This window comes from Sesamum indicum, linkage group LG2 (assembly GCF_000512975.1).
Source record: "Sesamum indicum cultivar Zhongzhi No. 13 linkage group LG2, S_indicum_v1.0, whole genome shotgun sequence".
Classification (NCBI taxonomy): domain Eukaryota; kingdom Viridiplantae; phylum Streptophyta; class Magnoliopsida; order Lamiales; family Pedaliaceae; genus Sesamum; species Sesamum indicum.
In genome coordinates this window covers 3,149,516-3,173,150 of record NC_026146.1, presented here as the reverse complement: position 1 = coordinate 3,173,150, position 23,635 = coordinate 3,149,516, and the positions used below count along the sequence as shown (strand labels likewise).

The 23,635-nt window shown below is 35.9% G+C and overlaps 3 protein-coding genes and 1 pseudogene across 4 annotated transcripts; all 4 read left to right on the top strand.

Moving 5' to 3' along the window:
• The window catches only part of LOC105178447, a 4,930-nt pseudogene extending 1,417 nt beyond the window's left edge, over nucleotides 1-3,513 (top strand).
• LOC105178439 (peptidyl-prolyl cis-trans isomerase FKBP18, chloroplastic) lies at nucleotides 4,100-7,781 on the top strand. Its single transcript, XM_011101906.2, has 6 exons — nucleotides 4,100-4,356; nucleotides 5,805-5,875; nucleotides 6,012-6,098; nucleotides 6,603-6,752; nucleotides 6,895-6,954; nucleotides 7,437-7,781. The coding sequence occupies exons 1-6, from the start codon at nucleotides 4,125-4,127 to the stop codon at nucleotides 7,497-7,499; spliced, it is 663 nt and encodes a 220-aa protein (XP_011100208.1). The 5' UTR covers nucleotides 4,100-4,124; the 3' UTR covers nucleotides 7,500-7,781.
• Nucleotides 8,375-14,445, top strand: LOC105178435 (splicing factor 3B subunit 3-like). 2 transcript variants are annotated; one of them, XM_011101899.2, is made up of 4 exons: nucleotides 8,375-11,498; nucleotides 12,414-12,905; nucleotides 13,504-13,658; nucleotides 14,033-14,445. In XM_011101899.2, the coding sequence occupies exons 1-3, from the start codon at nucleotides 8,493-8,495 to the stop codon at nucleotides 13,639-13,641; spliced, it is 3,636 nt and encodes a 1,211-aa protein (XP_011100201.1). In that variant the 5' UTR covers nucleotides 8,375-8,492; the 3' UTR covers nucleotides 13,642-13,658; nucleotides 14,033-14,445. The 2 variants fall into 2 exon arrangements, with proteins under 2 accessions (XP_011100201.1, XP_011100199.1); XM_011101897.2 differs by having other exon boundaries at nucleotides 13,967-14,445.
• LOC105178434 (dolichyl-diphosphooligosaccharide--protein glycosyltransferase subunit 1A) lies at nucleotides 16,315-23,246 on the top strand. Its single transcript, XM_011101896.2, has 10 exons — nucleotides 16,315-16,520; nucleotides 16,971-17,015; nucleotides 17,147-17,781; nucleotides 17,874-18,021; nucleotides 18,096-18,272; nucleotides 19,318-19,386; nucleotides 19,482-19,571; nucleotides 21,538-21,696; nucleotides 21,777-22,001; nucleotides 22,867-23,246. Exons 1-10 carry the CDS (start codon nucleotides 16,416-16,418, stop codon nucleotides 23,056-23,058), a joined length of 1,845 nt encoding a protein of 614 aa, XP_011100198.1. The 5' UTR covers nucleotides 16,315-16,415; the 3' UTR covers nucleotides 23,059-23,246.

Sequence of the window (23,635 nt, the reverse complement as noted above, 5' to 3'; positions counted from 1 at the left end):
AAGAGACCGCTGCATCTAATGGTATTGGATTCCGACAAGAAAAGAATTAAATATCCTTTGTCCATCAATGTTTGCATGTGTTACCTTCTTCTTACGTACACATGCAGATCCCTCCAGATTCAGGCTTACACACGAGACATCATTTGTGAGAAGCCATGCAAATGAATGGATGGAAAATCGTTTCATATTTTATCTTGTAAGGACAATTAATGACTAATTATTTTCTGCTACTTATTGTCTGAATATATATATATATATTTCTGCATGTAACCCTAATTTCTGGTTTCTATGGTTGGAATTTGAGTATTTGTACAACATATGTAACTATATATTTCAGGTGTGCTTTACACGACACATGTGGTATTCGGTCCAGAAACCTGACTACTTGACTTTGAGGCATGGATTTGTCTCGGTGAGTACTTGTTTTTAGTTCTATCTTACTAAGGAAATTTACGATTTATAGGGTGTTTGGTTAAGCTTATAAGCTTTATAAAATATTTTAGCTTAATTATATTTTTTTCTATAATTAATTAGTCATTTGGTATTTTTGCTCCGTTTGGAGTTGTACAATGGCCCTTCACCTCTTTTAATTTTGCGATTTCAAGAAAAATTGGTCAAAAGTTTTAGAGTGGGCCGAAAAGTGGCATTTGCCATGTCACACATTTTTTTAATCAGCCAATTGCCAAAAATCGAGATTAACTAGATTTTCATTATTTGGGTGCGATTTCAACACACTAGAACTCTTTTAAAGAAAATCCCCCCTCCCCTCTTCTCAAATGAGGAGGGGTATTTATACTACTCCAGGGATTGAAGTTATTGCCTATTCCTTTTACATGGCTAGAGTTAGTCTATCAAGGGCGTCTTCATAATTTGCTAAACTTATAACGGTTTTGGCAAGTTTGACCTTTGAACCTTCCTTTTGAGGCGATGTCTTTTTTTCATTTTATAGCTATGATTTTTCTTTCCATCAATGTGTTTTCTCAATCTCTAACCAGCACATGCCGATTTTCAGCCAACTTTAAAAAGTTTGGTCGAGTTTGTCCTAAAATTGTGAAATTAATTAGAAAATATGGAGGATTATTTTAACAAATTACAGGACTAAACAAATATTTCTTGTAAGATGTTGGAAAGTATTTGCTAACATTTTTAAAAACATAAATGTTTTAAATAAGTTTAGCTGAACGCAGTCTTTTTCGGACATCATGAAATTACACATCTTAATTTTTGTTTCTTAATAATGAACATATTATGTATATGTGAATGTAGGTCCATTTGTCTTCTGGAACCAAGTTCGACTTTCAAAAGTACATCAAGAGGTCATTGGAAGACGACTTCAAAGTGGTCGTGGGGATCCCGTATGATATTTGTTTTATACACTTTATGCTTTGGAAATGAATATATATAATTAATTGACATATGTCTAAAGAAGTACATGCATGTATGTTTTCTTGATGCTGGCTGCAGTCCATATTTATGGTTCGTTGCAGTTGTGTACCTGCTTCTGAACCTGAAAGGTACGTGGTCGTGGTCGTATACGTACCCAACATTATTTTAGGACGGTCTTTGTAATAACACTGTTCAGTTATGGTATGTTGTTTCAGGAGGGCTATTCATGTTTTACCTGTCAATAATGCCGCTAGTGGTAATAATAACATTGCTCACTCACCCTCTATTAATCTTGAAAAAACTCAAAACGTGCTAACTGTCCATGGTTCTAAAAGGTGATCTTAGCAGTGGGGACGAAGCTTCAGTCGATCATAGCTCAAATGGCTATCGAAATCCAAGAAAAACACGCGGTGGTTCAAGGCATTCCGCTTGTCCAAGTCTCTGACAGGCATTTCTGGTTCAGCAAACCCACCTTAGTTCTCTACATCATCCATATGACGCTCTTTCAGGTCAGATATCTACCTACATGCATGTTTATACGTTTTATTACACATGCATGAGTTCTTACAAGTTTTGGTTTGTCATTATTTCTCCCAGAACGCGTTCGAGATCACCTACTTCATGTGGATATGGGTAAATAATACCATAAATATATCTGTGATTATGTATGCAATTTTATTACATTATGTACTGTTGATAGGTTTATGAAAGAAGGGTGACTTTTGCAGTATGAATTTGGGCTGCATTCTTGCTTCCACAGCTACTTTAGTCTTGCTATTGTGAGAGTTGTGATTGGGTGAGTCTTCTTCATCATACATACATACATACATGCATGTTCCGGCATTCTCGTCCTTTAATTTTTCGGAAGATTGATCGTGAATATAAATGCAATTGCAATACACTTGTCGTGTAACGATCTATAATTCAAGAAGATTAGCCGATTAATCACATGATAAGCGTATTACGTATATCTGTTCTGTATTGGCCAAACCTGATTTTCGATAAGAATATTTTGTTTATTTTTATGGAATTTTACTTTGAATTAGAATTTATTGTCGCTGTTTTTTAAGTAGGATGAATTGGTTATTTTTTGTTGCAGGATAATTGTACAAATCCTATGCAGCTACATCACTCTTCCACTTTATGCACTTGTTACGCAGGTAAATTTTAATTTTTTGAAGTTTTAGTGTTCAAAGATATACATTTATGAAATTTTTCTCGAAACTATTTAAAATGAAATATTGTTAATTTTTATACATTTATTATAGATAAGCAACAAGTAAAAGTGTACATATATACACAATTATAATTCAATATAAAATAATGGATTATGTCGATAAAATAAGGTAAACATATACACCAATTGGAAAAAGAGGTAGAAAATAAATTACCAAATGCTCATTTTATTACATATTTTCAAAGGCACAAGCATTGTCTGAGTAAGAAATCAGACATGCATGATCATTGTGCACCATTCTATTACAATTGCAGGATGTTTGTCTTAACATAACATATTTCTGGTTTATAATCGAAAATTTGTGGACAGATGGGATCGCACATGAAGAAGTCAATATTCGATGAGCAAACATCCAAGGCATTAATGAACTGGCATAACAAAATAAAGAAGAAAACAGTTCCTATGGGTGGTGCTGTTGCTGCCGGCGTTGTTGCACCGCGAGTAAAGAAGCTTGGAGGAGATGGAAGCGAGGGAGGCTCACCGGAGCTCTCCCCACATGCGCATGAAGCCGGTCAGGCCAGCATCCAAATGATCGATAGCAGAAGCCCACCGTCCCAAACTGAGACGGCCAACATCACCGCTCAAGTAGACATCCCTCCCGAAGAAGGAAATCCTAAGGACTTGCTAACAGGTCCCTGAAAATTTTGGACAAAAAAAAAAAAAAACAAAACTTCATTTATATATATCCCATTCATCACAACTTTCTTGAAATTTTGGAAATGTTTGGACATTCTTGAAAGGCATGCGTTTCTCTTTTGCATGCATATGAGAAGTATACATTCTTCTGAAATTTCAAATGTTTTGAGATCTAGTTATTAGTATCCACTGTGGAAAAAGTAGTGTAACAATCAGAAATTATGAATGTCACACAAAATGTTTGTTTTTTTTTTTTCTCTTGTTTGCCTCTTTTTGTAGTGGTTTTCTAGCAGAACATGATCATAAGTATGCGTCTAAATTTGGACATTTGATCCCGCACAATAGGTCTGTTATACTTTTAGTTTCATAATTTACGGGGCCTAGCATTTTTAATCCCATAGTGTAAATACTGTAGCATATTTGGCCCTATAGGATAAAATTGTAACATATTTAGTATCATAGGGTAAAAAAAATGACAAATTTGGTCCCTTAATTTACGAGTTTAGCATATTTAGTCCTATAGGGACTAAAAATACAACACACCTTATCCTGTGAAACTAAAAATATAATTTTCCCCATCTATCCATAACCGCTCGTCCCACCATCTGCAACTGAAATGCCTTTTTCCCTTTCCTATAGCTCACGTTCGAATCCCATGAAACTTTGTCGTTAGTTTAAACGTCTATTTGACGAGAAATACCAATTCTGTAAAAAGAATTACAATTTGAGAACTAAAATCGTCAACCTAAACGTTTAAGGACCAAAATCGAATTAATAATAAAGTTTGAGGACTAGAAGTGTAATTGTCCCAAAATATTTTATTGCCCCTTATCTCTGAGTATTAGTTGGTGCATCTCCAACGGCCATGGCTTCCTTAAGAACCGTTGAGAAATGTACACCAAAAATTCCTCAATCTTGTTCGAAGCCCACAACCCAAACAAAGCGAAAGATCGCGTCTTTGCCACTGCCCATTTCGAGAAGGTCTGCAATTCTCATCTCTGTTCTGCCCTTAAGCCTTACTGCGCTTCCCCAAACATTGCTGGCTAGAGAAAGGCGGAACAGGAAGACCATCCCACTTGAGGACTATCTCACAAGCAGTGGGTTTCTCGTTTTCTCTTTGCATTTGTCAAATCTTGAGTTCTTGCTGCTTGTGCTGGGATTGTCTGTTCGTATGGTTTATTGGGGTTTCGTTTTTACTGTTTCTTTTTTTAGTTTCTTGCTGTTGCTGCTATCTGATTGCCATAGGGATAGTAGTAATGCAACTAGATTGAAAAATTCTGATTTTCCTTTTTTTTCTTTTGGATAATGCGGGGAATTTGTGAAGTGTTTCTTGATTTTGATTTTTCTTTTGTAGTTCAGGATAAAGTTCTGGAATATTGATCAGTTTCTCCACTCTTTCGTTGTTGTTGTTGGAGTGCATGAGTATTTGCTATTGGAAATATGTTGATTTTGGATTCTTTCTTAGCTTATGACATGTTCAGTAGAAATGAGATTAGTCCTATTGGATTGACAGATTAAGCCATTGTCTTTTTTGTTATATTCAACCTTTTGAAATGGTAAAGTTACATAGAGCTGTAGATATGGTTGTTGATGAGTTCATGTGATTGAGCTGTCGGTGTTCTTGTAACTCCCTCAAATCCAGTTTGGATATCTTGTCGCCATCTGCACTGTGTGGTTGTTGAAACTGGAGGCGACGTGCATGTTATGCCCTTGGTGTTGCTTGTGTAAACTATATAATGCAATGGCACTCCAAAAAGTCATCCATGCAATGTGCATATCCGACACCACTCTAACATGTGTCCAAAAGAAAAAAAAGGAAAAAAAAAGATATTGCAACATGCATGTACAGGACGCTATTACTTGAAAGACATGGTACTAACACAGTTGATGGTGTGTTCTAGATGTTTTGGGTATATCAATATATTTTTATATATCTACTTTATCAGTTTAAAGGGTAAAATTTTTAAATAAAGACTTTTGTAATTAATTGAAAAATAGTATGACCAATCTGAATTCATTTTCTCACATCTTCTTTTTACTTTTCTCTTTTTTCAAAGCGATATTTTATTCTATGAATCACATTAACTTACATCTAAAACTAACACTGATATGATGTCCTTCTCTTCGCACTTGTATATTTCTATAAAACAATTACCAATTACATACATACATATATCTACTTACATGTATATGTTCATATGAAATGTACAGCATAGTAATGTTTGAACCATGTTATGTATAATTTTTTTGAAAAATTACATATCGTGGTGTCCGTGTCGCATCATTCCCATGTGCTTGTATCATAGCATGTTAACATCTCTATTTATTTCCCGTTGTCAAGGTTGACATCATCTAGAGAGCATACTTTGTTGCTTCAATCAAAAACAAAGCAAAGAAAAACATGCAGTCCAGGGCAGTTGATCAGTACAAATTTCCAAATGTTGTTATCCAGTGTGCTAACGTATGATTAGTCTCCTGTTGTATATATTCAGATGCAAGCACTTTGTATCTTCTTCCTTCACTAATTAGTTCTATTCTGAGGCAGCCGATGGGCTTAAGTATTATGATCTTGTTGAAGGGAAGGGTCCAGCTGCTGAAAAGGGATCAACTGTGCAGGTGTGTTTGCAATAAAGTTATACTATATTCTGTTTTTTTCTCACTTATAAGTAGTCTCTATGTCCGAGAGATCCCGAGATCTCTCCTTATGTATAATACATTCAGTTGAATAATTCTCTGATTTTCATACAAATAGGTGCACTTTGACTGTATATATCGTGGTATTACAGCGGTGTCAAGTCGAGAATCTAAACTCTTGGCAGGAAATAGAATCATTGCTCAGGTAATTAATTTCAGCTACCAGTTACACTTTCTACTGTGTAAGAATTGAACAAAATGCTGAGTTTAATTACAAATCGTAAGAAAAATGTATTTGAAAGTTTAAAAATTTATGTGGAAGCCTGGATGAACCCCATGAGTTTAAAAAATTTATGTGGAAGCCTGGATGAACCCCATGCCTTTCATCGATGTTTATTTATACTTTTTAATAAAAGAAGAAGCTTGGTTTTAAACCATGATTATTTGTTTATTTTAAAATAAAATAAGAACCATGGTTGAAGACCATGCTTCTGTAGCATCACTGGATTAAATGATTGGAGGGTTCCTCTTTTCTTCTTTTTATAATTAATCCCAAAACCGTGGTCTAGTCTTTTACCAGGCTTCTTAACAAAACTACAAGAGCAAGCTTCCCATCTGTGTGTATGTATATGTATGTGTGTGTGTGTGTGTGTCCCCTTGATAATACGTCTTTTATTATTTTCTAAGTATATCTTGTACTTTTAAGTAGCCTTATGAATTCCAAGTTGGAGCTATACCAGGAAAAGAGCGAAAGCGTGAGTTTGTAGACAATCCGAACGGCTTGTTCTCTGCACAGGCTGCACCAAAACCTCCAAAAGCTATGTACACCATAACTGAGGGGATGAGAGTTGGTGGGAAGGTAACTTCTGTATCCTTCTTCATGGCTTCTCAATTTCAAATATGTTCGTATAGATTTCCATCCTTTCCTTTCCTTTGTTTTTCCTCATTGTTTTCCGTTTTTATATATATATATATATCTATTTTTTTTTTCTGGGATGCAGAGGACTGTGATTATTCCTCCAGAGGCCGGGTACGGCCCTAAAGGAATGAATGAAATACCGGTAATGCTTCCACCATGCTTGTCGATGATTTATTGTTTCTCTAAGAGTTAGTCAATATTAGATCACAATGCTTCTTGCATTATTAATATTTGTTAAGTATAGGCCTAATTTGAGTATATTGATGTAATAAGATGCGATAAAGTTGTACATATTAACAGGACAAACCTTATAATTGCACATGGCGTCTTTATGTTATTCTAAATTATTTTCATTAAGAAACAGCTACCTTCCTTCAGACACTTTTCACCGTTAAGAAACCTTACAATCACTTCCCCTCTGAGATTTAAAAATCAGATAACTACATTGTTGTGTTCCCGAACTCAGATTATTACCACCAGTTCAAACGGAATGGAGGTTTGTAATGAGAGCTTATGATGAGTCGAAGAGGTTTTTGTAGTTAACCATTTTACTAAAAATGCATAGCGTTCTATTACATGTTCCATTTAGTGCATCCTTAGGTTCTCCTGTGTTTTATATTGCAGCCAGGTGCCGAGTTTGAACTAAACATCGAACTTTTGCAAGTAATTCCACCTGAAGGCAAGTGATACACTACATACTCGGATCAAAAAGGTTTATTGTACATTCGGGCTTCTGTCTTGTGATTCTTTTCTTTGATTGGGTAGGAATTCATGATCCTTCTCATCGTGGTTCTTTCTTTATGTAAGAACGAGAACACGTTTTAGTAGTAGGATCCTGTAGTCCCAAATTTTTGATTCGTTTGTGTCGTTAGCCGAACAGACTTGTCCCTGAATCGAGCTTCTTCAATCCATCAGCATCTTATCTCCATTTTTAAGTGTAATGAAACCTTGTACTGTTGAGTTTTGTCTCCCTCAGACTGTTACAGAATCAGGATGCAAAAACTCCAAGGACAACGAGTCTTTTGACGGAGGTGGAGGCGCTAACCCGTCAAGAAAAATCTCGTCATTGCATGGATTCAAAAATTATTATATATGATGTATGAGTTTATAAGATAATTTGGATATACTTTACCAAACACCCTCTTAATCAGATTAAATTAATCACATTGTAAATAGTATTATAATATTTATATATTTAATTATTTACTTTAAATTACATAATTCTTTTTCTTGAACACTTACTTCAAATTATATATCAATAACAAAAAAATATAATGTTTTTATCGTGTGATTGCGTGCTCATTTTCTCAAAATTATTTTTTAGAATTAAATTATGTTTATATTAAGTTCAAACGAGGTTTAATTAAATGAAATATGAGTTGAGATTAAATAATTTAATGTTTTTATATTAATTTAATGAAGTATGAAAATTTATGAAATAAATAATTTTTTTTAAAAATTAAAATAAATTTTTATGGATATTGATTATGCGTATAATTTTTATTGCAAGTGGGGAGGTTTATTAGGCAGAGACGGCGTCGTATTGTGGGCCGAACCCAAAAGTGAAAACCCCTTTGTCCCTCCCTCGGCCTCCCACACTCTGTGTCTCCCAAATCCTGCGGGTTCCCAAAACCCTCTTCACTTCTCACATCTCATACTCTGTAGCTTCTCACTCTCAACATGTACCTCTACAGTCTGACCCTTCAGCAAGCCACCGGCATCCTTTGCGCCATCAATGGCAGCTTCTCCGGCGGAAAGTCTCAAGAGATTGTGGTGGCGCGGGGCAAGGTCCTCGACCTCCTTCGCCCCGACGAGAATGGTAAGCTCCAGTCCCTCCTCTCTGTTGAAATCTTTGGCGCTATTCGTTCTTTAGCTCAATTTCGGCTTACGGGTGCGCAAAAGGATTACATTGTTGTGGGTTCGGATTCCGGACGGATTGTAATCCTTGAATACAATAAAGAAAAGAATACGTTTGATAAGATTCATCAGGAAACGTTTGGGAAATCTGGATGTCGTAGGATAGTACCCGGGCAGTACTTGGCTATTGACCCTAAGGGTAGAGCTGTGATGATTGGTGCTTGCGAGAAGCAGAAGCTTGTTTATGTTTTGAATAGGGATACTGCAGCTAGGTTAACTATTTCGTCGCCTCTAGAGGCACATAAGAGCCACACACTCGTCTATTCGATTTGCGGGGTGGATTGTGGGTTTGATAACCCGATATTTGCGGCCATAGAGTTGGATTATTCTGAGGCTGACCAGGATCCCACTGGTCAGGCTGCTAATGAGGCACAGAAGCATTTGACCTTCTATGAGTTGGATCTAGGGCTTAACCACGTGTCGAGGAAATGGTCTGAACAGGTTGACAATGGTGCTAATTTGCTTGTTACTGTGCCTGGTGGTGGGGACGGACCTAGTGGTGTGCTTGTGTGCGCAGAGAATTTTGTTATATATAAGAATCAGGGACATCCAGATGTCAGGGCGGTTATTCCGAGACGCGAGGACTTGCCGGCAGAGCGTGGGGTCTTGATTGTCTCAGCTGCCATGCATAAGCAGAAATCCATGTTTTTCTTCCTCTTGCAGACCGAGTACGGGGATATTTTCAAAGTGACACTGGAACATGAGAATGATAGAGTGAAAGAGTTGAAGATAAAGTATTTTGATACTATTCCCGTGACGTCATCCTTGTGTGTTTTGAAGTCTGGTTTTCTGTTTGCTGCATCGGAGTTTGGCAACCATGCCTTGTATCAATTTCAGGCTATTGGAGGTGATCCAGATGTGGAGGCCTCGTCCGCTACGCTAATGGAAACAGAGGAAGGTTTTCAACCAGTGTTTTTCCAACCGAGGAAGCTGAAGAATCTAGTGAGGATTGATCAAGTTGAGAGCTTAATGCCTATTATGGATATGAAAGTTATAAATCTCTTTGAGGAAGAAACCCCTCAGGTATTTTCACTTTGTGGGCGGGGACCTCGTTCATCTCTGCGGATATTGCGACCGGGTTTGGCTATTAGTGAAATGGCAGTTTCACAGTTACCTGGCGTTCCGAGTGCTGTCTGGACTGTGAAAAAGAATGTAAATGATGAATTTGATGCTTATATTGTTGTGTCTTTTGCAAATGCCACTCTCGTACTTTCCATTGGTGAGACTGTTGAAGAAGTTAGTGATAGTGGATTTCTTGACACAACACCTTCGCTTGCTGTTTCTTTGATTGGGGATGACTCTCTGATGCAAGTCCATCCAAGCGGTATTAGGCATATCAGAGAAGATGGCCGCATCAATGAGTGGAGAACCCCAGGAAAGAGGACCATTGTTAAGGTTGGGTCCAATAGACTTCAGGTTGTCATTGCTCTGAGTGGGGGGGAGCTTATATATTTTGAAGTTGATATGACTGGGCAGCTGATGGAGGTTGAGAAGCATGAAATGTCTGGAGATATTGCTTGTTTGGATATTGCCCCTGTCCCAGAAGGAAGACAGAGGTCACGCTTCCTAGCTGTTGGATCTTATGACAATACCATCCGCATCTTATCTTTGGATCCCGATGACTGTATGCAGGTTCTGAGTCTGCAAAGTGTTTCATCTCCCCCGGAGTCTCTCCTCTTTCTTGAAGTTCAGGCTTCTATAGGAGGGGAGGATGGAGCAGACCATCCAGCTAGCCTCTTTCTGAATGCTGGTCTGCAAAATGGGGTTCTATTCAGGACAGTGGTGGATATGGTCACCGGGCAGCTTTCAGATGCTCGCTCTCGGTTCTTAGGACTCAGAGCCCCTAAACTCTTTTCTGTCATTGTGAGAGGACGGCGAGCCATGCTTTGCTTGTCCAGTAGACCTTGGCTTGGCTACATACACCAAGGGCACTTCCTCCTGACACCGTTGTCATATGAGACTCTTGAATATGCAGCTTCTTTTTCCTCAGATCAGTGTGCAGAAGGTGTTGTTGCTGTTGCTGGGGACGCATTAAGAGTTTTCACTATTGAGAGACTGGGAGAATCATTTAATGAAACTGCTGTACCTTTGAGGTATACCCCGAGAAAGTTTGTACTTCAGCCCAAGAGGAAGCTGTTGGTTATAATTGAAAGTGATCAGGGAGCATTCACTGCAGAAGAGCGTGAAGCTGCAAAAAAGGAGTCATTTGAGGCTGCTGGAGTGGGAGAAAATGGAAACACGGAGCAGATGGAGAATGGTGAGGATGAGGAAAACAGTGATCCCCTTTCTGATGAGCAATATGGTTATCCTAAGGCAGAGTCTGGAAGGTGGGTGTCTTGCATCAGAGTTCTTGACCCAAGGACAACTCAGACGACCTGTTTACTGGAGCTTCAGGATAATGAAGCTGCATTCAGTATGTGCACTGTAAACTTCCATGATAAGGAGTATGGAACTCTTTTAGCTGTGGGTACAGCGAAGGGCCTACAGTTTTGGCCCAAGAGATCCTTTGAGGCTGGATATATTCATATATATAGGTTCAGGGAAGAGGGGAAGGTCCTTGAACTTTTGCACAAAACACAAGTGGAAGGTGTCCCCCTCGCTTTGTCCCAGTTTCAAGGTAGATTGCTGGCTGGTATAGGATCTGTGCTTAGATTGTATGATTTGGGAAAAAGGAGACTGCTTAGAAAATGTGAGAATAAGCTGTTCCCTAATACAATCACTTCTATCCACACCTATCGAGATCGGATTTATGTTGGTGACATGCAAGAGGTTTGTTCTCTACTTCTTTGCTCCTAGCTTATTCATATAATGCTTTAACAAGTGCTAGATTCTAATGGAGGATGCAGAGCTGTGGTTCTAAGTTTGTCTAGTTGACAGTAAGAATTATTTTTGAGCCTGTACTTATTTTTAGATTTTGCAAAGTTCAAAGTTGGTCTTGTTTTGTCATGAAAATTAGATTGAACTTGAGAAGAAAAATCTTTTGGAAATAGTTTGTTACTGAACATCTCTTCACATGATTCAAAGTTCTGGAAGCTATCTTTTTCACCCTGATAGGATATCACCAATCAAATGTTGGGCGAAATAAGTTCACAGTTGTATTTATTAAAGAATTTAACCTACTAAATAAAGATATGAATGCATGTTATATGCTTTGGTTTATGGATATGTAAAGGACGGTTTTAGTTTAGCCAATGTTCAATGGTGTTTGGTAAACGATTGTTATTTTAGTATTGTTGGCTTAATATCCCTAGTTCATTTTTTTCAAGTACTTAGAAATAGGTAAGAAATGAAGCTTTTGGTTCTAAGCAAGTTTCCTAATGAAGCCTAAGAAATTCTTCTTTTTGCCACCCATAGAAGCTCTTCTGTGAAATTCATTATAATATTTTTGTGTAGAGTGTAGAGTTGTTAAATTGATGATGAAGTTATAAGCGAAGTGATTGAAACTCTTTTAGTTAATAAAGTGTTTGGGGAAATGCTATCCTGTTCTCTATTTCGTTGTTTATGGCAGATGCCAATTCTCGAGGTAATTCACATATGGATCTTTTGTATCTTGTAAATTATTGATGATCCAGATTTAATTTTTCCAGTATGTTAATTTCGACTTATGCTACATTTCATTGCATGTAGTTGTTCCAATTTCTTCTTCTAACAATCATATCCTCTGGGTTTGTTTCTATTTCACAGTCATTCCACTATTGCAAGTATAGACGAGATGAAAACCAGCTGTACATATTTGCTGATGACACTGTTCCGAGATGGCTTACTGCAGCACAACATATAGATTTTGACACCATGGCAGGTGCAGACAAATTTGGAAATGTTTACTTTGTGCGATTGCCACAGGATGTGTCAGATGAGATTGAAGAAGATCCAACAGGTGGTAAGATAAAGTGGGAGCAGGGGAAGCTGAATGGTGCCCCCAACAAAGTAGAGGAAATAGTCCAATTCCATGTTGGCGATGTGGTCACCTGCTTGCAGAAGGCATCTCTGATTCCAGGTGGTGGAGAATGCATTATATATGGGACTGTAATGGGGAGTTTGGGAGCATTGCTTCCATTCACATCACGTGATGATGTTGATTTCTTCTCTCATTTGGAGATGCACATGCGACAGGAACACCCACCATTATGTGGCAGAGATCACATGGCTTACAGATCCGCCTACTTCCCGGTGAAGGTGAGTAGCAAAGCAGTTAGTCATCCATATATATTACTATTACACGCATAGAGGTTTTTCTTCTGAGATAATTCATATTCATATTATCCCTTTCTTCTTGATTAGGTTTAAACCTATACTCTTTGTTTTCTTGTTGTTGAGTTCCTCTCTCCCTCCCTCTTTATTGATTTTGGTCAGGGAAGCAGGGGATGGCAGTTGTTAATTATGATACCTTAATTGTAGATCTAAAGAAGTTCCTTTCCTATTTAACTCAGTCCAATTGTGAGGATAGGGTATGGATATAGTCAAACATCGTACATGTCCGCTATATCTCAGTAGGAAAAAATGGTGCATGTGCATGAGTTGGATAAGTGAGTCCCGGTCGCAAGGTTCCACTTTTGCTTTTATACTGTTTGTTCGTACAGAGAAGATCTGGGAGCTGCATTCTTGACTATTGTTGATTTCCACCATGAAATACCACTCTGATAATATATGGAGTGACTCTGTTATCATGCTATTACTGTTCCTAAAGTAAATTTGTTTGTTCTGGCTCTTTGTTTCTGTTAAGTGTCACCTGAATTATGGGTTGACAAACTGAAGGTTTGCAATATCATTACAGGATGTGATAGATGGAGATCTGTGTGAACAGTTCCCTACCTTGCCAATGGATATGCAACGTAAAATTGCAGATGAGCTTGATAGAACACCAGCTGAGATTTTGAAAAAGCTGGAAGAAATCAGAAACAAAATCATTTGAGACTGTTCAAGTCGATGGTAAAATTCCTAATCCCGTTAATCAGGACATTTTTGGACTTTATCAGTCTTTATGCATGCTCCTTCTCCTATTTCTTGGTCTTTAAAGTTTTGTCTTCCTTGGTTCTGTTAGTTCTAGTTTAAAATCAGCTTTCTTTCTGTATAACATTCAGTTGGAATATTGGGTTGTTTGTGATGTTCGTAGTCGCAGCAGCTTTCTTCAATATAATGCGCACTTGTCTCTGCTAGGCCTTTCATCTTAATAAGGGCATGTGACTTGTCATATAACGGTTTAGACAACCTGTAGTTATTGGATTGAATGCACACAGGTCTTTGCTTGGCCTTTTGTCTTAATACAAGGATCGGCTATTTACATGCTCAAGAATGTTGAACAGAAAATTATGTATGGACAATTACTGCTTGAAGTATTTAACTTGCATTGGGTGTGGATGGATGTGATGGCACGGCAGCCTGGGACAGTCCAAAGTTTGCACCGAAAAGCACAAAGTGAATCTCACCGTTCCAAGTCACTTCCCGCCCTGTGCTTGCCTCTGTTGTAAATGCCTCTAATGTAGACTTAAGATTATTCAGCTGGTTTTTTCTCCTCGTGGCATGTAGAATTTCATGGTTCTGAATTGGTTTTGTGCCTCTGACATGCACAAATGTAATATTGTTAAAGAGAGTAGAAAGAAAGGATTTAGAGATGTGTGTGTGTGTGTGTTTTCTGGGATTGTTGGTGATGTTGATGCAAATGGAATGAACTTGTGTAACCTAACCACATTGATGTTCTCTAAATTTCTGCACCTTCTCTTGAGTAAAACTTGGTTCCTAGTTTCCTTCCAGGATATGTGATTGAATTGCAGCTGAATTAGTCAAAATTTAGGGCATTTCTATCGTCGACAGAATATCTTTTTTGGAGTGTTGTTGACAAGGTTAATGAAATCCCTTGCGGGCAAAACAGCTCTTCCAAACTATAAAATTTTATGCCTCGCGTTTATGATAATTTTCTTTCCATTTCGTTGTGAAGATGAGATTTTCATTCTCAAAACTCTCCAGAATAATTACATATGTGATGAAGAAAAGTAAAAGATAAAGGAAAAATAATGAATATTTTTTAAATTCCTTTTTAAAAATGATAATTATATTATGTTTTAAAAAAAAATAAAATTATATTTGTACCTTTTTAAAAAATTCTTCATTTACAATTAGGACATAAAGATATTACATAAAATGAATAATTTTACCCTTCATCGCATTCTGGAAATTCTTTGAGGTTGTGTGGCCTGTCTTTTGCAAAATTACGCTACACCTCCTAAAGGCTATTAGTGTATTATTTTCTAGGATGTTTGTTTAAATTTTTTATCTGAATAAAAAATGTAGTTGTAATTACAACTAGATCTTCAATAGGTGTATTTATAATTTTGCAAAAGAAAGTGTGTTTTCGTTTGCATCTTTTGGCGTAGCTTCAGGGATTATCATATAATTTACCCTGTTACTCAATACGATGAGTTTTTCTTTCATCAACCACTACTTTTTATCTAATAACAATAATTCAAAAATACACATTTTTTTAACTTTATCTACACTAATAAAAAGAAAGTATCATTCCTATTCATAAATAGCGGTTAATACCATGATACTAAATTTTCAAATTACTGAGAATACCCCGTATATATTTTTCGACCACTCCTACTCAATTTCTTCTTCCTATCTATATATCCATATTATGTAGAAAAACAAAGATTTTTCACTCACAAATAATAGTTTGTGACACCGAGACACCAGATCCTTTTTTGTGTAGATGATATCACTGAGTTATTTTTTTTATTTATTTTTTGAAATGTGATATGACGGTTTATATATTTTATTCTTATGTATAATATATTTGAAAGAGTAAAAAGATTATTTATTATATGCACGCACGACGTACATATAATAAATAATCCTTTTATACTTTAACATACATTATACATAAAAATAAAATATATAAACAGACATATCATATTTTCTAAATATGTTGAAATTACTGTTATGACCAAATTTTATTGAAGGGAAGAAATGAGTTAAAGGGTAAGTTTGAATATTTAAAAGTTGGTACGAAAACAAAGTTTTCTTTTATAACGATAATAGTTATCGTTGCACGCGATTTTCACGAGCATGTAAAAAGAACTTTGTTGTGAGACGGTAAAAAAAATACATGAAAAGAACTAATTATAATTATAAATTGTACAAAATATGAAAAAATAAGGTGAGAGAGAAATGTAGAGTAGTGAGTAGTTAAAAAAATATATATAATTATGAGATTATTAAAAAATATTAAAATGATTAATTTGACCAAATTTTTTAAAGGGAACACATAAAATAAAGGATAAATTTGGGTATTCAAAAATTGGTTCGACAATTTATTTATTTTTAATAATAGTACAAATTATACGAAATGTTGAATGAGTAAATTCATAAATGGAGAAATCTCCGGCAATGTAATTTTAAAAGTTATTTTTAGGAAAAAGGTTATAATTAATTTTAAGAGAAGATTTAAACGTAATTAACCGGAAAATGAAGGACAGAAATCGATGTTCAAACGTAAATAAAAATCGCTTATCAGGTCTAGAAAACGTTGTTCTGCAAAAACAGCAAAACGCGACAACGAACAGTAGAGGAAAGTCACTTAGAACTTGGGGCTATGGATCCCCTCACTTACAACTACTTTGTTGGATTCACTTCAGTTTACATTCGAGTGTAATAATAGCGACTGATTTTAGAGAGAGAAACTGTAAAATGAAGCGGATTCGGTTCGATCTCTCCTTACTCTTTGTTTTTGGATTTTGTATGTCATTCTCGACTGTCTGCTCCGATCTGGTTATCTCCAAGCTCGATCGCCGGGTAAAAATCCTGCTCTTTTTTTTGTTTTTTTTATCAAGCAAATTACTGTAGTTTGTGTAAATTTCTGTTGTTCATTTATGTTGAAATAATTTGATTTTTTTTTTTTTTACCTAATAGAGATTTTCATATTGGATCGCTAGGGTTTTAGAAGCTGTTTGGATATTTTATTTATTTGCATCTGTACATTGCCTATGTAGATATGTGTCGTGGCTTAGGTTTTGGTTATTGATGCTTTTTCTTTGCAATAGACTGTATTTATGTGAAAATCCAAGGAGAATTTATAGATGTGTCGGAGGTGGTGTGGATGCTGAATGGTGGTGTTGGATTTGACATCAAAATTGAAAACTTGGGAATGTTTTTTTGGTGTTTCGTAGCAAGTGATTTCATCCATTAGTTTGGTCAAATTCATTATTGTTTGCTTGCTGATCTTTGTGATGTATTCTGGTGCAGATTGATTTAACATCACAGTTAGTGAGGACCACTGTATCATTGAAGGTATTATTTCTTTTTTTAACTTGCATGTTGTTGATATAAGTTATTTGTATCATTTAAATGATACTGATTTGTAATATTAAAGCTGATTTTGTTCGTTTCAATGTTATTGTTGTTATTGTCTTCCCATCCAGGTAGAAAATAATGGCGTTGATTCAGTATCAGAGATTTTGTTGCCCTTCCCTGAACATCAAGCAAGGAACCTGGCTTTTCTGTCAGCAATGATTAGTGAAGGGAAAGACAAAACGAAAAGCTCTTCTGGTAGCCTTCCCATCGAAGCCACAAATCCAAAAGGAAAGCCCCCATCATTGACTTGGTACTCTGTCTCTTTGCCCAAGGAATTGAGTAAGGGAGGAAGCTTGACATTGGAGGTCAAGGCTGTATTTACTCATGTACTGAGACCTTTCCCTGAGAAAATATCTCAGGCTGATGTTCAGCTTGTTGCCTTCCAGGATAGTGCACATTATCTGTCCCCTTATACAGTCAAAGTCCAGTCGCTTACCATTAAATTACCGGAACCAAGAGTTGAATCTTATACAAAACTGGAGAATACCAAGTTTTCTGGTACAGAAATAAAGTATGGTCCTTATGAGAATCTTCCTCCTTTTTCGTACACACCAATAGTAGTTCACTATGTGGGCAATAAGCCATTTGCGGTTGCTCAAGAGTTGGTACGTGAGATAGAGATTTCACATTGGGGAAATGTGCAGATCACTGAGAATTATAACCTTGTTCATGCCGGTGCTGAGATTACAGGGGAGTTCTCAAGGTATAATTATACCCTCATTCAGAAAAAATCTTGTTTGTTCCATCCTCTTGGACATTAAGTTTATATATTATCTTTCCTTCTGATACTTGCAGGCTAGACTATCAGGCACGTCCCCATGTTAGAGGTGCATCAGCATTCAGAAATCTTGTTGCCAAATTACCACCAAGGGCTCATTCTATTTACTACAGGGATGAAATTGGAAATATTTCAACGTCTAATGTATGGAGTGATTCAGCAAAGGTGGGTTTTGATTGTCTTTTGGAGTTGATCTTACATTTGGCTTCGATTATGATATGCATTCTTCTCAAGTGCAGACACTACTGGAAATTGAGCCTCGGTATCCAATGTTTGGTGGTTGGAGAACTTCTTTTACCATTGGATATGGCTTGCCGCTTAAAGATTTCGTATTCCAGTCAGAGGGAAAACGTTTTCTCAATATCTCCTTTGGTTGCCCCATGAGTGATGTGGTTATTGAAAATCTCATTGTAAAGGTACTGTTTCTTTATAAGATATTGCATTGAACACGCCGGATTGTATGTGCTGTTTCAGGGTTTCGTTTGATCCTGAGAAAATGAGAAAAAAAACTTTTCGTTTGGTTAGAGCATTATGCTATGGATGATGCTTCTGGGTTGTCTTGGTTGTTAGTATTATTTATGGCATATATTACTTTTGTATGTGTTTGCCCCCTTACTTGCTTGTACACCTTCTTAACATTTTTTACAAAATGGGTTGCAGGTTATAATCTATTTCCAAACAAAGTACTTACTTCATTTCAAATTCAAACTTCTGCATATACCTTTTCCTTTTTGATGAGTTTCATCCAAAGATAGCAATGTGAGGAAACCAATAGCATGAAGCACTTGGAAATTAAGCTAATGTCCACACTTTTACCTTTCTATTATTCATACCTTTCCGCCCTCCTACCTTTTTTGATGTGTTTGGTCATTTATTTGCATACACATACTCTTAGTGCTTTTGGAAAGTCATATGCAGGTAAAAACCTAATGTCTGGACCAAGTAAATTTGTGATTCAGTTTCACAAACTTCTTCATAAGCCAGATTTGTTTGGACTCCCTGAGCATAGAGTAGCTAATTGCATAAGCTGTTTCTGATTTGGATTTAATGAGTATTTAAAATAGAAAAACAGAAGAGTATGAAGCAATTGGCAGTTAAAGAGATTGTCAAAACTATGCGCTTCTCTTATTGTTCTGTTCTTGCTCCTCTTTATCTATATCCATGAGTGCTTTCATGTCTATTTTTATTTGATTGCTTGCCTTTATTTTTACTTTTTACTTTGGTTGGAAACATGTCTATTGTAACTAGATTGATATCTTCCTTTTCTACTCAGCATCCATATTCTCCACTTGATAATTTTCTGATTGATATTGTTACTGTAAGATGCTGGCCTACAAGACTCTTACCCTGCTTTTAACATGACCTTATGTGGAATTATGACTTCTTTGTCCTAAAATTTTTGCCTTGTCTTTTCCTTGTTTAAGATTGATTATTAAATGTATTCCATATGAATTCTGCCAGATTGTTTTACCAGAGGGGTCAAAGGAAATCTCTGTATCAGTTCCATTTCCTGTCAAACAGTCTCAAGAGGTGTGATTAAACTACCAGTTAAATCCTAACAGATTCTTCTCCTAACTGGTTGTAGTACCTATATCCTTATATATTGTTTTTGTGAGCTGGTGCAGACAAAATTTTCTCATCTGGATATGGTTGGCAGACCAGTCATTGTATTAGAAAAGAAAAATGTTGTGCCAGAGCATAATCAGTATATTCAGGTATTGTTCCAACATTTGTATTACTTATCAACCTTTTTGGGTAAATCAGAAACTTTGTATTATATGGAAAAAAATAATTTTCAAGTGAAGAAACTACTTCTCTGAAACTGCATGAACAAGTCAACTTCTACTAAAGCTGTCAATAATAGCCCATAGAATTCATAAACGTAGACATTGAAAAGATATTTGCTCTTCATCATCCAGATTGTACTCTTCTGATTTTTGAAAATTGTTTCCTTCTACTAGACCTTCCAGACTATTTCCAGATTTGTAAATTTTGACTAGCCTTTTCCTGGGTAGTTAAAGCAAAATTTGAAGGAGTTTTAACAACAATAGAGGAAAGGAATGAACAACATTACAGTCAATATAATGATGTCTTTCTTGAGATACTCTACTATTATATTAGAATTTTAAGTTAATTCTTGAAATATACTTTACAAATGTAAGGATGCAAAAAGTGACATTAATGAATCCCAATCAAACTTTAAAATTCTGATTAGTTTGGGAAAGTATTGGCTCATATATGCATTGAAACATTTTATGATTTTCAGAAACATTAGGATTTCCAAAGAGAGAGGAAAAAAGGAAAAAAGAGAAATATCGGCTGTTAGAAAAAGAAAAAACAAATACCAAGATTAATATTGGAATTTGGAACTCCATTTAATATCTTATAACTATGTTACAAGAACATCAACTCCTGATATTTTAACATTTGTTGGAGTGTTGCATTTAATAATTCTTTGGACCCTGTGATAATTGTTTATTTTCGAATACTTGGTTATATGATACATGCTCAAGAGCGTACACAGAATAGCATCCTAGACACTATCCTATAATAGGTGTCAGTAGTCCAGAAAAATGAAAATTCTAGAAAGTTCATAGCATTTTATATAGTTTGAGAAACATTGAATTGCTTAGGTCATCGATAAATTGATATCCAATCTTCAATATGCAACTCAACGTAATGAGCCGTTCATAAGTTTCTTTGTCGTGGTTGGCCGAATTAGTCCTCTCCTTACGATTTATTTAAACTACTCTTAACTCAAATATGAAAGATTCTCTATTCTTTTTGATAACCTTAATTCATGTTATCTTGGTTTTTTTGTCTTCCTCCATGTTATTGATGATTAGCCTCAGTTCCTTTCTCATGCATCTAATAGTTCCCAGCTAAATGTCAAAACCATCTCAAACAAACTGCTAATACTTTTCTTCAGTTAGCTCTATCTTTCACAATATAAAAGTGTGATAACTTCTTATTCTGTCATTCTCGTTTACAATTTATCCACAGTAGCTCTAGATTCTTCCTTTAAATGACTAAGTATTATTAAATGTTTCATACATGAAGCAGGACCTTAACTCTTAATGTTCTCTTCTTTAGCACGTCCAAGTTTCCTAGTTACTCTTAAGACAACTACCTACTTAAATCCTAAAATAACTACCATTCCAACTTTTAAATAGTAGTCTTTTCTACCAATGAAGAGTATCATGTGCTCTCCCTGTACATAACTGAAGCTCCTGTTTTGTTGTTGGATGCTCACAATTGTTTATATCCTAAAAATGGAAACTATTCTTTTGTAAATTATTCTATTGCTCAAAGTACGATGCAAGAACCAGCTAGTCTCAAAGACTAATTTTGAGGGTCAAAATACAAACTTATCCAAAGTTCTGCCAGTTCAATCTTCATTGTGAACTGTGTTCCATTTTTAAAATGGAGGCTGAAATTCCGATGGAATACGTAACCAATGTATACCTATAGCGTTTGTGATTTAGTGAAGCTTCAAATAATATCTTTTTAGGAGGTTTAACTCTTTAAACAACCACAAGTTTACATTTGAATTCAATTTTGATTAAGGCTTGGTGTAAACAAATACCATGGTGGATCCATGTGGAATAGTACTTGGTTTATTAATACTTCATCAGACAGACTGGTTGTTTACGTCAAGCTAATACATCTCTTTTCCCTCAGGTCTATTACAGATTCTGCAACCTTTCCCTCCTTTGGGAGCCATTGATGTTGATTTTCGGGTTTTTCCTCTTTTTTGTTGCATGTATAGTATATATGCATGCAGACTTCACAATCTCAAAGTCTTCCCCTTCTTATGTGGCAAAACTTCAGTGGGATGAGGTGTGTATTCTATTATCTGTTCGTCATACTGCTTAAATGGAAAAGGGGAAGCATTAGCTAAGTTATTAACTTTTTTACAGGTCCAAACCGCAATTCAGCAGTTCCAGAATATCATGAACCGGTGTTTGGTTGTTCATGACAAGCTAGAAGCATCATTGCGTGAACTATCGAGAAATGGTAATGTGCAGGCCTGCAAGGCAGCACGAAAAGCTGCTGACAGTTTACTTAAGGAGCTGTCGAAGGAGTTGAAACCCATCTTGTCATTCTTGCAATCTTCTCCACAGGCGGTTCAGATAATGCCCAAGGTTTCACACTATTATTTTATTCACTCACTAATATTAGCTTTAGGAGCATGGATTAATCTACCTTAAATTTCTAGGAACTCTGAGAATTTGTCTGGATAAAATAAAAAGATAATTACACCATCCTCCCCTGAGATTTGGTGTAATTACACAGACCTTGAGTTAGGAGGCGGCGTTGAAAACAAAGAAATTGTTGGAGTTCTCATTTCTATCTAGTCCCAACACGCTTGATGTTAAGAAAAGATCTCTTGCCTGACAAAGAAATTGTTGGAGTTCTCATTTCTATCTAGTCCCAACACGCTTGATGTTAAGAAAAGATCTCTTGCCTGAGGTTGGGAAATTACATCTATGTGTTTGTTTTCGTCAAACAACTAGATCCACTAAAATGAAAAGAATTTCCTGTCAACAAAAAAGTTGAATAAAAAATTATATTTACGCTCGATTGACTTACAAACTTAATGTAGGTCAAATAAATCTTTTATCACCAACTACCCTTATGAGGATGAAGATGTATAAGGGTAGTTTGGTTAGAAAAGATTTGTTTGACAAACAATGATTAGGTAACAATCGATGGCACATATTGATTTTCGTTCAATTTATTTGCTGATCTCAACAAATCCCCTGAATTTTGATTAATGGATGGATCTATTTGTTTGGTGAAAAAAAACTTTAGAAGTAGTTGATGTACTTTCGCAAAGTGCAGGCTGTTTATGTGTAATTACACCAAACTTTTATCCCTAAAATAAATTATTACTTGGGAGTCCTTACAAGAAGATACTAGTTTATGCAGTGAGGCCAAGATATCCTGGTATGGGGGTGACTTTCACATCTTACCACCTTATTTTCCTTCATTGGCTTTTTAATACAGGTTGAAGAACTGGTATCCAAGGAGAGGGAACTGCAAGAAAAGCTGATGTTGAAGCACTCCACTGTGGTAGATTCGTACGAGAAGAAATCAGGGGGCCGAGACATTGAGAATCGTGTTGCTGCAGTTCAGCAGAAAATCACACTGTTGAGACAGGAAGTTGATGAAATCCTTGAAGTAATCGATGAGATCTAATGTAGGTCAAAAACGATTCATGTCCTTAACATTTCTCCCAACTTGAGATTATTTTGTCCGAATGTTGGGTTCAAAATTTTGTTGTTACTTAGATTTGATCTTGGCTATGCATCATCTGACTCTGACATGAAAAAGAATTCGAGAATTTGATAATCTATAAACAGACTTACACATTTTCTCAGGCTTTATCATGTTGGATGATATTGTTTTCTTCATTCACGGGCATAAAGCGTGTTTTCTTGTATGCATTATAAGCGGGTTTTCTCTATTGTTAAATCCAGAGCATGTATATATGAGCGTGAAATCGACCATTAATTTTGACTCACCAATTACCCCCTACAAAGTGTTCCGTTAATCAATTTGCTCTACCCTCAACAATACATCAACAATTATGGATTATTACATTGTCTTCTTTTGGATTTTAGTGTAATTTTATGTATTCGAAAAATTATACATAATATTCTTGATATTTATTTTTATCCAATCAATAAATTTATCTATAAATAAAATTCATATACATTAGGAAAAAAGTTGAATAAAAATCCTTAATTGCTTACTACTACATAAATAATTTTTT